The sequence below is a fragment of the Heliangelus exortis genome, chromosome 13 (genome assembly GCF_036169615.1).
Source record: "Heliangelus exortis chromosome 13, bHelExo1.hap1, whole genome shotgun sequence".
In the NCBI taxonomy this organism is placed as follows: domain Eukaryota; kingdom Metazoa; phylum Chordata; class Aves; order Apodiformes; family Trochilidae; genus Heliangelus; species Heliangelus exortis.
The window spans coordinates 18039720-18054582 of record NC_092434.1 but is presented as its reverse complement, the minus strand read 5'-3'; the positions used below and the strand labels follow the sequence as shown (position 1 = coordinate 18054582).

Sequence of the window (14863 nt, the reverse complement as noted above, 5' to 3'; positions counted from 1 at the left end):
CCTCAGAGGGGCTGCAGGGCAGGAAGGGGGCCTGGACCTCAACCCTTGCAGGCTGCACCCCTGGGGATGCTGCTGGTTCTTGCTGGGGGGCACGGATGGGTGGCCTGTCCTGCTGGCCCAGGTAGGACAAGGGCTGGGCAGGGATGTCCCCTCCTCCCCGTGAGCCACTGGTGCTGTCACTTTCATTTCTCTTCTCACTCAGGCGGCAAAATGTTTCCTGACGGGGCAGGAAGAGGCAGGGGGTGGCGAGTGGGGGAGGAGGAGGAGGTGCTGCTGGGTGGTAACCTCGGGGCTTCCTCCCGCTGGGCACCTCAGCCCAGGATGCTGCCCTGACACCTGTGTCCCCAGGCTGCTCCCCCCTGTCCCCACCATGGCCGTGTCCCCCGGAGGGGTCCCCACTGAGCTGCAAGGTAGGCACCATCCATCCCCTGGGGCCTCTGCACCCCACGTGCTGCACCCCACTTCTGGGTTCCTCGTGGGTTCCTCGTGGGCAGCAGCTGCAGTTCAGGGCTCTGAGCACCCAAAACTCCGATACTTGAGGGTGCTGCTGGGGCTGAAGGCACCTCCTGGGTGCCTTGCTCCTGGGGGACTCTTTCTCCATGCTGCCCATTGCTGCTCACTCCCGTGGGGCTGGGGTCCCCCTGGCACCTCCCCTGCTGCCAGCTCAGGGTTTCACAGCCCCCACAGCACCACTGGGGTGTGCGGAGGGCTGGGAAGGGGCCTGGGGATGCATCCCCACAGTCCCAGCTCCTGGGTCCTTGAGGAGGTTCAGCTGAAGCCACTTGGAGCCCCAGGGACAGCCTGGTCTGGTTTGGTCTGGTCTGGTTTGGTCTGGTCTGGTTTGGTCTGGTCTGGTTTGGTCTGGTTTGGTTTGGTTTGGTTTGGTTTGCACAGCTATGGTGGGGCTGGGATTCCCATTCCACTGCTCCAAGGGAGAGCTGGGGCTTGGGAGAGGGGGAGGTGAAGCTTTGGGAGAGGTGGGAAGGTGGAACTTTGGGAGATGGGGAGATGAAGCTTTGGGAGAGGTGGGGAGGTGAAGCTTTGGGAGAGGTGGGGAGGTGAAGCTTTGGGAGATGGGGAGATGAAGCTTTGGGAGAGGTGGGGAGGTGAAGCTTTGGGAGATGGGGAGATGAAGCTTCACCCCAGGGTGCTGCAGGTGCCATTTCCTGGTGGCCACGGGAGTGCCAGATTTGAGAACGTGGGGGAGGGGGTTGCCCATGAGTGCCCAGAGGGTGGCTCAGAGAGCTTCCCCCCCAAAAAAAAACGAGTACAAAAGCAGGAACCACCCCTCTGCAGGGGGACTCAGGCCCCGAGCTGGTAAATTGGGCAAGGAAGGGAAGCAGGAGCTTGCTCAGTGCCAGGTCCCAGCTCCTGCAGGGGACACCTGGCCTTGGGGGACAGAATATTTTGTGTTGGGATGGGAGCTGCTCTCCTAAAGCCCAAAGCAGCCCTGGGAACACAGCCCCAGGAGCTGCAGTGAGTTTGCAGGGGGCACCCCCAGAGTCCTCTGCTTGGTGGGGAGCTGGTTTGTCACCTGCAGCAAAGGAGCCCCCAAACTGGGGAAGGAGCTGGAGAGGTGGGACAGCAGAGCTGGTGTCCCCAAGCTCACAGGGCATGGGATGGGACCGTGGGTGGCTTCAGTCACCTGACTGCATGGGGACATGGGTCTTTTCAGATGGCATCACTGCCTTCCTGGGCACACAGAAGGTCCTGCTGGTGCTGAGTGTCCAACTGCCAGGGAAATCCAAGCCTGAGGATCACATCTTGGTACGTGCACGGCCCGGGCTGCTCCCTGCTTATTCCCAGGCAGCCATTCCCTGGCCTGTCACCTCACTCTGCTGTCACTCTGATGTCCCCTTGCCCAGGTGCTGACACCCTGGAGAGCCTATGTGGTGCTGGTCACACTGCCAGTCAGGGTGAGTGACAGGGAGGGGACCTGGGGAGGACATTGCCCCACATCCTGCAGCACTGCGGGTGCCCCGGGGGTCACCTTGGGGTCCCCATGTGGATCATCTGGGGTCACCACATGAGTCACCTCGGGGTCACCACATGGGTCACCTTGGGATCACCACGTGGGTCACCTTGGGGTCACCACATGGATCACCTTGGGGCCACCACAAGTCACCTCGGGGTCACCACATGAGTCACCTTGGGGCCATTATGTGGGTCACCTTGGGGTCACCACGTGGGTCACCTTGGGGCCACCACATGAGTCACCTTGGGGTCCCCATGTGGGTCACCTTGGGGTCACCACATGGATCACCTTGGGGCCACCATGTGAGTCACCTTGGGGTCCCCATGTGGATCACCTTGGGGTCACCACAAGTCACCTCGGGGTCACCACATGAGTCACCTTGGGGCCATTATGTGGGTCACCTTGGGGTCACCACATGGATCACCTTGGGGTCCCCATGTGGATGACTTTGGGGCCACCACCTGATACACTTCGGGGCCACCACGTGGGCCACCTTGGGGCCACAGGGTCTGGGACCCCCCCATGAGGATGAGCAGGAGGAGGATGGGCTGAAGAGGGGGGAGTTTGGGGAAGGCTGTGAGGGGCAGGGCTGGGAACTGCTCCAGGCATGGGGAAGGGTGGGATCTGGGGTGTCCCCTGGGGTCCCCCTGAGGTTCCCCAGCAGCTCCAGAGCTGATGCAGCTCCTGTCCCTGCAGGTTCACAGCAGCTTCAGCCTCCTGGAGGTGCAGGAGATGAGGGTGCAGGAGCCCAGCTTGGTGAGTGGCACCGACACCCACCAGTGACACAGCCCAGGGCAGGGGCTGGGGGTGTCCCTCAGAGTCAGGGGGGGGCCCTGGGGAGGATTCAGCCCTTCCTAAATCCCTAAATTTCCTTAAATTCCCCTAAATCCCTCGGGGCTGGAGGTGCAGGCAGGCACCCAGGGGTGCTGGGGCTCAGCAGAGGGGCCTCTGGCAGCCCCTTGGCCCTGCCACCTCCTGCTCGGTGGGGACAAGGTGACAAAAGGCTGCTGGCTTACCCAGGCAGGGACAAATTTAGCAGGAGGGTGTTTTAAACCCCATTAATCCTCTTAGAGCTGGGGGTGGGAATGGGGGAGGAGAAGAGGGGGATGCCCTGGCCCTGCCTCCTCCAGGGTTGGGTTTTTTTTCCCTTATTAAAGCAACATCAGCACCCATGGCCTCAGCATCTGCTCGGGGTGGGGGTTCTGCTGCTCCCCAGGCTGTGAACCTGCAGGCAGGGCCAGCCCCAGAGCCAGCAGATAAAATTCAGATAATTCAGATAATTGCCATCTCTCTCCCACGCCTCAATCAGCAGGGAATTAAATCAGGGAGCAGGTTGCCATGGGATTTTGTTTAGGTTTTTTTTTTTTCCCTTTTTTTTTTTTCCTCTGATAGGAACCAAATGCTTTAAAAAAAAAAAAAAAAAAAAAAAGCCTCTAAACCCAATTAGATAAATTCAAGGAGGAAACCTCTGGCCTCCAGCTGCAGCATTTTGAGGAGGTTTATGCCTTATTTTGGCACTGTGCAGTCTCTTGAATGCATTTTATCCTCGATTTCTGATATTTGCAGCTCTCTTTCCCTGCTCCTGGTGCTCTGGCTGGGTTTCTGTGGGTGTCTGCAGGCAGGAGCTGGTGGCTGTCACAGCTGTGTCATGGGGCCTGGGGACACTGCGTGCTGCTGGCTCACTGAGGCATCTCCCATCCTTTGGACCCCCCAGGTTGTCATAGAAACGGATGCAGCATCTTATGCCTTCCAGTTCATGTCCTTTGATGATTTGGAACGGGTTGTCTTCCATGTCACCATGTCACTTAAGAAGGTTTTTCCAGACTCATCCCCTGGGTAAGGGGTCTGCTGCTTCTCTGGGGGAGCTGGGTAGGTCCCAGAGCAAACTTTGTGCCCAGAAACCCCCCAAATCTGCCGTGAATTCCCAATTAATGCCTTTTTGCTGGCAGCAAAAGGCCAGACACAGACACAGGTTCTTCCCTCACATTGGGAAGAACATCCCTGACCCCTTCCCACACAGGGGCTGTGGTGAAGCCTCAAATGAGGGGAATGCTCCTCTGCCACCCCTCCCTGCTCCTTCCTTCCTCAGGACACTGCTCAGGAACTCTGCTCCCAACCTCTACGAGAGAATCCAGGGGATCACAGACTCTCTGGAGGAAATGCTGCAGGGCAGCCCTGGCCCCTGTGGTGAGTCCTTTCCCCACCCCACAGCTCCCCCAGGACCAGGGCAGCCCAGCATCCATCAGCATCAGCCCTGCTGGCAGGGAACCTGTGGGAAAGGTCCCTGAACAAGGGTCTGAAGGAGCCCTTCTCCTGGGGTCTTCTCCCCACCAGCCCACCCCATCCCACGGGGCAGGAATTTCGGGGGATGTAGAAGGATGGGAGAAGGGTGTTCAGTGTCCACCTGGGAGGACGCATCCCCCCAGCTGGTGTGGTGGGATCCTTGCAGATCCAGGGGCTTTTCCTGTGTCCTGTTTTCAGGATACCACCCAGCACCACGTGCTGCACCCCAGCTGGTGCCTCCATGGCTGAAGCAAAGCCAGACACAGCCCCTGGAGCTGTGAGATCCCTTTTGGGCAGGCACCAAGCCATGCAGGATGCTCTGGGCCCTTGAAGGAGGGCAAGAAGAGCCTCCCCCATCCTCCTCCTGCTTTCTGCCCACCCCAAGGGTCTTCTCTGAGCTCCTGGGGGGGGGGGCTGCCCCCAAAACTCCCTTCTCTTCCAGGGGGGTTTTCGGAGACCTACGCTGCTTTGTGTGACTACAACGGCTTTGCCTTCCGGGAGGAGATCCAGTGGGTAAGGTGGGGTCCCCCGTGGGTAAACTGGGGTTCCCCCAGTGGGTAAAGTGAGGTTCCCCCCGTGGGTAAACTGGGGTTCCCCCCGTGAGAAAGCTGGGGTTCCCCCAGTGGGTAAAGTGAGGTTCCCTCCATGAACAAACTGGGGTTCCTCCAGTGGGAAAGCTGGGGTTCCCCCTGTGGACAAACTGAGGTTCCCCCCGTGGGAAAGCTGGGGTTCCCCCCATGGGAAAACTGAGGTTCCCCCTGTGGGAAAGCTGGGGTTCCTCCAGTGGGTAATCTGGGGGTCCCCCGTGGGTAAACTGTGGTTCTCCCTGTGGGTAAACTGAGGTTCTCCCGCTGGGTAAACTGGGGTTCCCCCACTGGGTAAACTGGGGTTCTCCCTGTGGGTAAAGTAAGGTTCCTCCTGTGGGAAAGCTGGGGGTCCCCCCATGGGTAAACTGGGGTTCCCCTATGGGAAAACTGAGGTTCTCCCTGTGGGAAAGCTGGGGTTCCTCCAGTAGGTAATCTGGGGGTCCCCTGTGGGAAAATTGGGGTTCCCCCATGGGAAAACTGAGGTTCCCCCAGTGGGTAAAGTGAGGTTCCCTCCGTGGGTAAACTGGGGTTCCCCCTGTGGACAAACTGGGGTTCCCCCGTGGGTAATCTGAGGTCCCTCCTGTGGGTAAAATGAGGTTCCCCCTGTGGACAAACTGGGGTTCTTCCTGTGGGAAAGAGGGGGTTCCCCCCATGGGAAAACTGGAGTTCTCCCCGTGGGAAAGCTGGGGTTCCTCCAGTGGGTAATCTGGGGTTCCCCTGTGGGTAAACTGGGGTTCCCCCATGGGAAAACTGGGGTTCCCCCTGAGGCTAAACTGGGGTTCCCCCCGTGGGTAATCTGAGGTCCCTCCTGTGGGTAAAATGAGGTTCCCCATGTGGACAAACTGGAGTTCTCCCTGTGGGCAAACTGGGGTTCCTCCAGTTGGAAAGAGGGGGTTCCCCCCATGGGAAAACTGGAGTTCTCCCCGTGGGAAAGCTGGGGGTCCTCCAGTGGGTAATCTGGGGGTCCCCCGTGGGAAAACTGGGGTTCCCCCTGAGGGTAAACTGGGGTTCCCCCATGGGTAATCTGAGGTCCCTCCTGTGGGTAAAATGAGGTTCCCCCCGTGGACAAACTGGGGTTCTCCCTGTGGGTAAACTGGGGTTCCTCCAGTGGGAAAGACGGGGTTCCCCCCATGGAAAACTGAGGTTTTCCCTGTGGGAAAGCTGGGGTTCCTCCAGTGGGTAATCTGGGGGTCCCCCGTGGGTAAACTGGGGTTCCCCCATGGGAAAACTGGGGTTCCCTCTCTGGGTAAACTGGGGTTCCTCCACTGGGAAACCTGGGGGTCCCCTGCAGGTAAGCTGGGGTTCTCCCTGTGGGTAAAGTGAGGTTCCCCCTGTGGGAAAGCTGGGAGTCCCCCTGTGGGTAAACTGGGGTTCCCCCCATGAGAAACCTGGGGTTCCCCCATGGGAAAACTGAGGTTCTCCCTGTGGGTAAACTGGGGTTTCTCCCATGGGTAAACTGGGGTTCCCCCCGTGGGTAATCTGAGGTCCCTCCTGTGGGAAAGCTGAGGTTGCCCCCATGGGGAAGAGGCAATATTCCAGGTGGAAGGGAAGCCGGGTGTTCCCAGGGCTTCCTGGGGCTGGGGGCATCTCGGGGACATCTCAGAGCTGCAGTTTTCTGGGCTTGGGTACCCTCTGCTCCTTGGTGAGGTGGGGTCAAAGGGAGCATCCAGGCAGAAAGGGACCTGGCATTGCCAGGAAGCTGAAGAGGAGGCAGCAGTGTGCCCAGGTGGCCAAGAAGGCCAATGGCATCCTGGGCTGGCTCAGGAACAGCGTGGCCAGCAGGTCCAGGGAAGGGATTCTGCCCCTGTGCTCAGCCCTGGGGAGGCCACAGCTTGAGTCCTGTGTCCAGTTCTGGGCCCCTCAGCTCAGGAAGGAGCTTGAGGTGCTGGAGCAGGTCCAGAGAAGAGCAAGGAGGCTGGGAAGGGATCCAGCACAAGTCCTGTGAGGAAGGGCTGAGGGAGCTGGGGGTGTTGAGGCTGGAGAAGAGGAGGCTCAGGGGAGACCTCATCACTCTCTCCAACTCCCTGAAAGGAGGTTGGAGCCAGGGGGGGGTTGGGCTGATATCAGTGGGACAAGAGGGCATGGATTAAAGAATTTTTTCCTAATATCCAACCTAAACCTCCCCTGGCAGAGCTTCAGCTCTGCCAGGGGAGGTTTAGGTTGGATATTAGGAAAGGGTTCTTTGCAGAGAGGGTGATGAGGCATTGGAATGGGCTGCCCAGGGAAGGGGTGGATTCTCCATCCCTGGAGATATTTCCAAAGAGCCTGGATGTGGCACTCAGTGCCATGGGCTGGGAACCACGGGGGGAGTGGATCAAGCGTTGGACTTGATGAGCTCTGAGGTCTGTTGCGGCGAGCCTTCTTTCTTTCGGGGACTCGGTTCTTCTCCGGGAGCTCTTTCCTGCTGTTCCTCTCCTCAGGCGTCTTCATCTGCTTCTGACCGACTCTGCTTCTGGGACCATGCCTTTTACCTTGCCCTTCAGCCCCGCCCATTTCCGGCTGGGGCAGGCCCTAATTAGTGGGCACACCTGGGCTTAAGCTCCCAGTTCATTATCAGTGACACCTGAGGACTTGTGGTCTTCTCTACAGAGGTCCCTTCCAACCCAAAGGATTCTGTGGAGATAGGGATGGAGCAGGTTGTTTTGTAAGGTTCTCCTGGGAATCTGGGACCTTGCTGGGTGTCCCCACTCGAGGAGAACCCTGCAGGTCCTTGACCACAGCACTTGTCCCCCCAGTCCTCTGGGACACCCGTCCAGCCCATCCTTCTCCTCATCCTCCTTCCCATCAGTCTAGGGGGGAGGTTTTGCCTTCTTCCACCCAACCCCTCCAGAAGGGTTTCCAAGACCCATCCTTCCCCCCACCACTTTGGGAATTGTGCCCCACAAGACCAGGGGAAGGGGTTAAAGCTTGGGATTTAGGCAAGGGGGGCTCTGAGGGTTCAGCTCCTTCCAGCACCCCAAGCTCAGGTTCTGTGCCTGACCTCTGGGGTCTGTCCAGGATGTGGACAACATCTACCACAGCCAGGACTGCAGGGAGTTCAACCTGATGGATTTCAGCCACCTGGAGAGCAGGTCAGTCCCCCAGCCACCCCAGCACTTGTCCCCACCCTCCCTGTCCTCATCCTCCCTGTCCCCATCCTCCCTGTCCCCATCCTCCTTGTCCCCTCCTCCTTGTCCCCATCCTCCCTGTCCCCATCCTCCCTGTCCCCCTCCTCCCTGTCCCCCTCCTCCCTGTCCCCCTCCTCCCTGTCCCCATCCTCCCTGTCCCCATCCTCCCTGTCCCCATCCTCCCTGTCCCCATCCTCCCTGTTCTCATCCTCCTTGTCCCCATCCTCCCTGTCCCCATCCTCCCTGTCCCCATCCTCCCTGTCCCCATCCTCCCTGTCCCCATCCTTCCTCTCCCCATCCTCCTTGTCCCCATCCTCCTTGTCCCCATCCTCCCTGTCCCCATCCTCCCTGTCCCCATCCTCCCTGTCCCCATCCTCCTTGTCCCCATCCTCCCTGTCCCCATCCTCCCTGTCCCCCTCCTCCCTGTCCCCCTCCTCCCTGTCCCCCTCCTCCCTGTCCCCATCCTCCCTGTCCCCATCCTCCCTGTTCTCATCCTCCTTGTCCCCATCCTCCCTGTCCCCATCCTCCCTGTCCCCATCCTCCCTGTCCCCATCCTTCCTCTCCCCATCCTCCTTGTCCCCATCCTCCTTGTCCCCATCCTCCCTGTCCCCATCCTCCCTGTCCCCATCCTCCCTGTCCCCATCCTCCCTGTCCCCATCCTCCTTGTCCCCATCCTCCCTGTCCCCCTCCTCCCTGTCCCCAACCTCCCTGTCCCCCTCCTCCCTGTCCCCCTCCTCCCTGTCCCCCTCCTCCCTGTCCCCCTCCTCCCTGTCCCCAACCTCCCTGTCCCCCTCCTCCCTGTCCCCCTCCTCCCTGTCCCCCTCCTCCCTGTCCCCATCCTCCCTGTCCCCATCCTCCTTGTCCCCATCCTCCCTGTCCCCCTCCTCCCTGTCCCCCTCCTCCCTGTCCCCATCCTCCCTGTCCCCCTCCTCCCTGTCCCCACCCTCCCTGTCCCCATCCTCCCTCTCCATGGCAGGGCTGGTCCAGCACGTTCCTCCTCCAAAGTTTTTATGGCTTTGCACACCCTGAGGATGCCACAGCTGGGGGGGGGGGTTGGTGGCACCACCACAAGCCCTGTCCCATGGGGCTGCAGCCTCTGCCCCTGGTTTTTAGCACTTCAGGAAGCTCACACCCTGCTTAGGGAAGGGGAAACCAAGCATGAGGGGGGCTGCAGGCAGCTCGTGGCTGTCGGGTGTTTCCCTGTGAGGTGTTTCCAGGTGATGATTCCTCCCCCCCCGACACAATATGTACAAATAGACCTAAGAAATATCTGTGGCAGGGTCAGGAAGTCCCAGTGGGGCTGTGTGAGCTCTGCTCTGCCCTCTGATTCATCCCCAACCTTCATCTGGACCCAGATGGAGCGAGGGGTCAGCTGGAACTTGGTGCCAGTTCTAGCAAATCCCTTGTCTGTCTTTACACGAGAGCTCAGGCTTCAAAAGAAATAAAAAATGTTTTAATAATAATAATAATAATTTTAAAAATATATAAAATCATAGTTTTTGACTGGGGAATGCAAATATTTTGATTGATTTTATTTTTCCTGAAGAAATTATCTAGGGTAGCTGAGCTGGACCCGTGGGTTGCTTTAAACTCCTGGACCTGTGCCCAGGGAAGGAGCTGGGGAAGGGTCTGGAGCACAGGTCTGAGCAGGAGCAGCTGAGGGGCTGTGAACACCTGGAGAAAAGGAGACTACAACCCCCTGAGAGGAGGCTGGAGCAAGGGAGGGTTGGGCTCTTTTCCCAAGGAACAAGCAATAGGTCAAGAGGAAATGTCTTCAAGTTGCCCAGGGGGGGGTGTAGGTTGGGTATTAGGAGAAATCTTGTCACCCCAAGGGGTGTCAGGGTCCCCATCATCCCTGGAGGGGTTTCAGAGCCCTGGGGATGTGGTGCTGAGGGCCAGGGTTGGATTGATGATGGGTGAATGGTTGGGCTCTGTGGTCCTAAAGGTGAATTCTGTGGTTCTAACCCAGTCCTGCTCTGTTGAACACTGTTCTGGGGGACCCACTGGAGACCCAGTTTGGGTCAGCCTGGTCCCTGTCACCCTGTCCTTGTCACCCTGCAGGGATGTGGCACTGAGCGTGGCCGCCTTGTCCTTCAACTCGTGGTTCACCAAACTCTCCTGCAAGGACTTCAGGCTGGTGAGTGGGGACACCCCAGGGCAGGACATGCCCGGGATGCCTGGATTTGTTTCTAGGATTCCTTCCTCCTTCTCCTTCTTCCTTCTTTCCTGCCAGAACCAGGAGATTTCCGAGCAGCTGCTCTACATGCTCAGCAAGTCGGTGACGCTGGAGGAGCTGGTGCTGGAAAACACTGGGGTGAAAACGTAAGGAAAAGCTTCCCAGGGCCCTCCATGGGGGGCAGGAGGCTCTTGGCAGGGTGCTGATGCTTCCTTCACCTCCATGGAGCAGGGGGGGTGTTGGTGAGAGCAGAAGCCCTCAGTAGCCCAGGGGCCAGTTGCCCATCCTCGCAGAGGCTCTGGATGGGGATGGAGATGGGGATGTCCCCTGGACAGGCCTTGGTGGCACGTCCCAGTGCCACTGCAGGGCTGGCAGGGCTGTACCTCCTGGAGGTGGGTGCTCAGATAGCTGGGTGCCCCCTCTTCCTGCAGTGACTTTGTGCAGAGGATGGCCCAGGTGCTCAGCACCAACCCCAGCTCCGTGCTCCACACCATCAACCTCGCTGGCAACCAGCTGGAAGACAGAGGTAGCCAAATCCCCAGCTTCCACCCCTGCAAACTTCAACTCCAGACCCTGCTGCAGTTGTCCCCTCAGGAGCTGAGGATGGGACAGGCACTGGGTCACCTGGGGCTCACTGCTCTTTCCTCAGGGATCGTTGCCCTCAGCCGGCACCTGGAGAGGAACCCCAAGGGTCTGCAGAGCCTCAGCCTGGCCAGGACCATGCTCAGTGCCAAAGGTAGAGCCTGGCATCCCCCACCCTGCCTGGGCACCCCTGGGAGCCTGGATACAGCACTGCCTGGGGACCAGCTGGCACCAAGGGGGTGGCTGGAGGAGCTGCAGGGTCACCCTGGAGAGGGAATCTTCAGGGATGGGATGTCCTGCTGCTCCCTGGAGCAGGGGACCCTCGGGCATCCTCCTCTTCCCCTCTCCTGGAGCAGGAATGGGCACGTTGTGCAAGGCCCTGGCAGATAACGAAGCCACCAGATCCTCCCTCCAGCATTTGGACCTCTCCAGGAACCCTGGCACCCTGGCTGGGGAGGACATCAGTGTGAGTGCCCGGGCTGCAGCTCAGGCTCTGTCCCCTCCACGGGGGACAATGGCTTTGGCCCCCTGCAGCACCCCTGGGATGGGGAAGTGACAACTGTGACACCCTGAGGGGCAGCTGGGGGGGAGGCACCAGGGACACCCCCAGGGAGGGAGATGTCACCTGGAGCCAGGATGCATCCCAGGAGCAGCGGGCTGGGTGCCCCTGTGCAGGATTCATCCCTGAGGGGATGGGTGCTGGAGGGGTGCTCAGGGTGCTGAGGCAGGGTGGTGCTGGGCTCTCTGGGCTTGGGGAGTGGGGCTCAGGGTCCTCAGGGTCCTGGGTTGGAGGTGCTGAGCCCCCTCTGCCTGCAGAACCTGTGGAGCCTCCTCCAGCAGTGCCAGACCCTCTCCCACCTCAGCCTGGCTGGCACCCACTGCCCTCTGGATGCTGTGAGTACCCCCAGCAGCAGCTCCCACCCTCAGCCCTCCTCCCGTGGGGATGCTGCCACCCCCACCCACCCATCCCAGGGATGCAGGGACGGGAGTGGGCGACTGGGGGGGTCAGTGGGGGAAGATGGGAGCCCCAGTGTGGGGCAGAACCCCCCCAGCACCTCCCATCCCATCCCACCCCCATCTCCATCCCCTGCCCGTGCCAGGGGCTCTGGCTCTCCCTGACTCTGCTCCCATCCCCACCCTGGCAGCTCTTTGGAGCCCTGGTCCATGGGTGCCACACCAGCCTCATCCACCTGGACCTCTCCAGAAATGTCTATTCCCAGAGGTAATCCCTGGGGAAGGACCAGGGGGAGCCTGGGGGGGACCCAGGGCTGGGCAGGGGGTGATGGAGCCTTGTGCCTCTGCTTTTCAGGAGGGTGAAAACCATCTCCCCAGAGGTGAAGGAATTCTTCAGCCAGGCCCAGGCACTCAGGAAGGTGTCCCTGGCAGGGACCAAACTGCCAGAGGGTGCTGTGAGGTGAGGGGAGGGGAGGGAAGGGAAGGGAAAAGGGGAGGAAAAAGGAAAGGAAAGGAAAAAGGAAAGAAAAGGAAAAAGGAAAGAAAAAGGAAAGAAAAGGAAAAAGGAAAGAAAAGGAAAAAGGAAAGAAAAAGAAAAAGGAAAGAAAAAGAAAAAGAAAGAAAAGGAAAAAGGAAAAGAAAGGAAAAAGGAAAGAAAAGGAAAAAGGAAAGAAAAGGAAAAAGGAAAGGAGAAAGGAAAGGAAAAAGGAAAGAGAAAAAGAAAAGGAAAGAAAAGGAAAAAGGAAAGAAAAGGAAAAAGGAAAGAAAAAGAAAAAGAAAAAGAAAGGAAAGGAAAAAGGAAAGAAAAAGAAAAAGAAAGGAAAAAGGAAAAGAAAGGAAAAAGAAAAAGAAAGGAAAAAGGAAAAGAAAAGAAAAAGGAAAGAAAAGGAAAAAGGAAAAGAAAGGAAAAAGAAAAAGAAAGGAAAAAGGAAAAGAAAAGAAAAAGGAAAGAAAAGGAAAAAGGAAAAGAAAGGAAAAAGGAAAAGAAAGGAAAAAGGAAAGAAAAGGAAAAAGGAAAAGAAAGGAAAAAGGAAAGAAAAGGAAAAGGAAAGAAAAGGAAAAAGGAAAGAAAAGGAAAAAGGAAAGGAAAGGAAAAAAGAAAGTAAAGGAAAAAGGAAAGAAAAGGAAAAGGAAAGAAAAGGAGAAAGGAAAGGGAAAAGGAAAAGGAAAAGGAAGGCAAGGCTTTGGTGGCTTTTTCAGGGCAGTGCTGCAGGGCTTGGCAGACAACAGTCACCTCAGTGACCTGCACCTGGATCTGAGCAGTTGTGAGGTGAGATGCTGACACCCGTGGGGCCGGTTGGCACCCGTGGGCTGCTCAAAGCCTGGGCAGGAAGGGCCGTTCCCTCTCTGCTGGGGGCTGGGGTCACCTCCCCACCCCCAGGAGCTCGTTTCCGAGGCCCCACACCTCCCCTGGTGCTGAGGTCCTGCTGTTTCTTCCAAGCTGGGATCTGCAGGGGCCCAAGTCATCCAGGACCTTATCCCTGACACCAGCTCCATCACCAGCCTGGACTTGTCTGACAATGGTGAGTTGCTTCTTCCCCTACTCTGGGAAAGTTCTCCTCCACCTGGGAGGCCACAAGGTCCAGTTTGGCACAAGCCCACTCAGCTGCAGCATCCCCTGAGCATCATCCCCTGAGCATCCCCTGAGCATCATCCCCTGAGCATCATCCCCTGAGCATCATCCCCTGAGCATCATCCCAGGAGCATCTCCTGAGCAGCATCCCAGGAGCATCCCCTGAGTATCTCCTGAGCATCATCCCCTGAGCATATCCCCTGAGCATCCCAGGAGCATCTCCTGAACATCATCCCAGGAACATCTCCTGAGCATCATCCCCTGAGCATCCCTTGAGCATCTCCTGAGCATTATCCCCTGATCATCCCCTGAGCATCACCCCAGGAACATCTCCTGAGCATCATCCCCTGAGCATCCCCTGAGCATCCCAGGAGCATCTCCTGAGCATCATCCCAGGAGCATCTCCTGAGCATCCCCTGAGCATCCCCTGAGCATCACCCCAGGAACATCTCCTGAGCATCATCTCCTGAGCATCATCTCCTGAGCATCATCCCCTTAGCATCCCCTGAGCATCTCCTGAGCATCATCCCCTGAGCATCACCTCCTGAGCTTGTAGGAGGCCCCATGGGGATGTGTAGGGTCTGCTGCTCTTCCCTGCCTCTTGGCCCCGTCATGTTAAGCTGTGCTTGTCACCTGTAAAACCCTTCAGCAGGAACAGCCACAGGGACCCAACAGCCAGCACTGGCTTCCTGCCTGAGGAATTACCACCTCACCAGGCTTCTGGGGCTTTTTGCCCCCAACCCCAAGCCTCTTGCCCCCCACCTGCATCCTGCTTCCTCTGTTGATGTCCTTCCAAGTGTGCCAAGCCCCTTACTCACCTTCCATCCTTGTCTCCCATGGAGGTTGCATCTCCTTCATTCAGAGAGAAAGCATCTCCAGGCAATGCCTTCATCCCTCCTGCCTCAGAACCTGCCAAAATTTCTCATTTCACACCTATTCTTGGCACAACCTTCCCCAGCTTGCTGAATCTGAGCTGCTCTCACATTGTTCCCTCAGGCTTTGGAGAGGTCTCCCTGGGCTGGAACTCTTCCCATCTCTCTGCAGGAGTTTGCAGCCTCTGCTGCTCAACTTTTGCTGCTGTGGCCTCTAAAGCCATGGGCAGATTATCCCATTCCTCAGTGCTAAATTCAACCTAAAATGCCCCAAACCTTGAAGCAGCTTAAGATGTCCCAGCAGACCAGGCAACACCTTGGCACCCACCTGGCTCTGGGAAAGGTGACATGGCTTGGTGTCACTCAGAAAGCTCTTTGGACCACAGATGTCCCAAAAGCTCACTCTCTTGCCCCAAATCCAAACTTTTTTTTTTTTTTTTTTTTTTTTTTTTTTTTTTTTTTTTTTTTTCAAAAATGTGCTATTTTTGGCTTCCCCAGCAGAGCAGCTCTGTGTGGGAGGGACAGGGCTGCAGCTGGGTCTTGGTGCCTCCATCCCTTGGCTGGCAGAGGGGCTGATGGAGCAGATCCCTGCCCTTGGGAAGGGTGTCACCTCCCCAGACTGCTCTAGGGGTGGATGCTATGGAGCATGGAGTGCAGGAAGCTGTGGGAAATCCTCCCGTGGTATTGGCATGATGGAGGGCACCTCCCTCTGTGGGATGGCTCTGTCTCCACCTCTCCAGGAGCTCCCTCTGGC

General features: G+C 58.0%; 1 protein-coding gene across 2 annotated transcripts in view; it reads left to right on the top strand.

The window, feature by feature from the left end:
- The first annotated feature begins 255 nt into the window (after positions 1–255).
- Positions 256–14863, top strand: part of CARMIL2 (capping protein regulator and myosin 1 linker 2) — a 28930-nt gene continuing 14322 nt past the window's right edge. For both annotated transcript variants that reach the window (XM_071757223.1, XM_071757222.1), the window contains exons 1-18: positions 256–410; positions 1676–1767; positions 1866–1916; positions 2672–2731; positions 3690–3811; positions 4065–4162; positions 4701–4771; positions 7843–7916; positions 10014–10089; positions 10186–10274; positions 10560–10654; positions 10778–10864; positions 11067–11176; positions 11527–11604; positions 11856–11932; positions 12020–12124; positions 12865–12934; positions 13106–13187. In XM_071757223.1, coding sequence (XP_071613324.1) covers positions 371–410; positions 1676–1767; positions 1866–1916; positions 2672–2731; positions 3690–3811; positions 4065–4162; positions 4701–4771; positions 7843–7916; positions 10014–10089; positions 10186–10274; positions 10560–10654; positions 10778–10864; positions 11067–11176; positions 11527–11604; positions 11856–11932; positions 12020–12124; positions 12865–12934; positions 13106–13187 — 1477 coding nt within the window. In that variant the 5' untranslated portion in view covers positions 256–370. The remainder of the gene's footprint in view (positions 411–1675; positions 1768–1865; positions 1917–2671; positions 2732–3689; positions 3812–4064; positions 4163–4700; positions 4772–7842; positions 7917–10013; positions 10090–10185; positions 10275–10559; positions 10655–10777; positions 10865–11066; positions 11177–11526; positions 11605–11855; positions 11933–12019; positions 12125–12864; positions 12935–13105; positions 13188–14863) is intronic.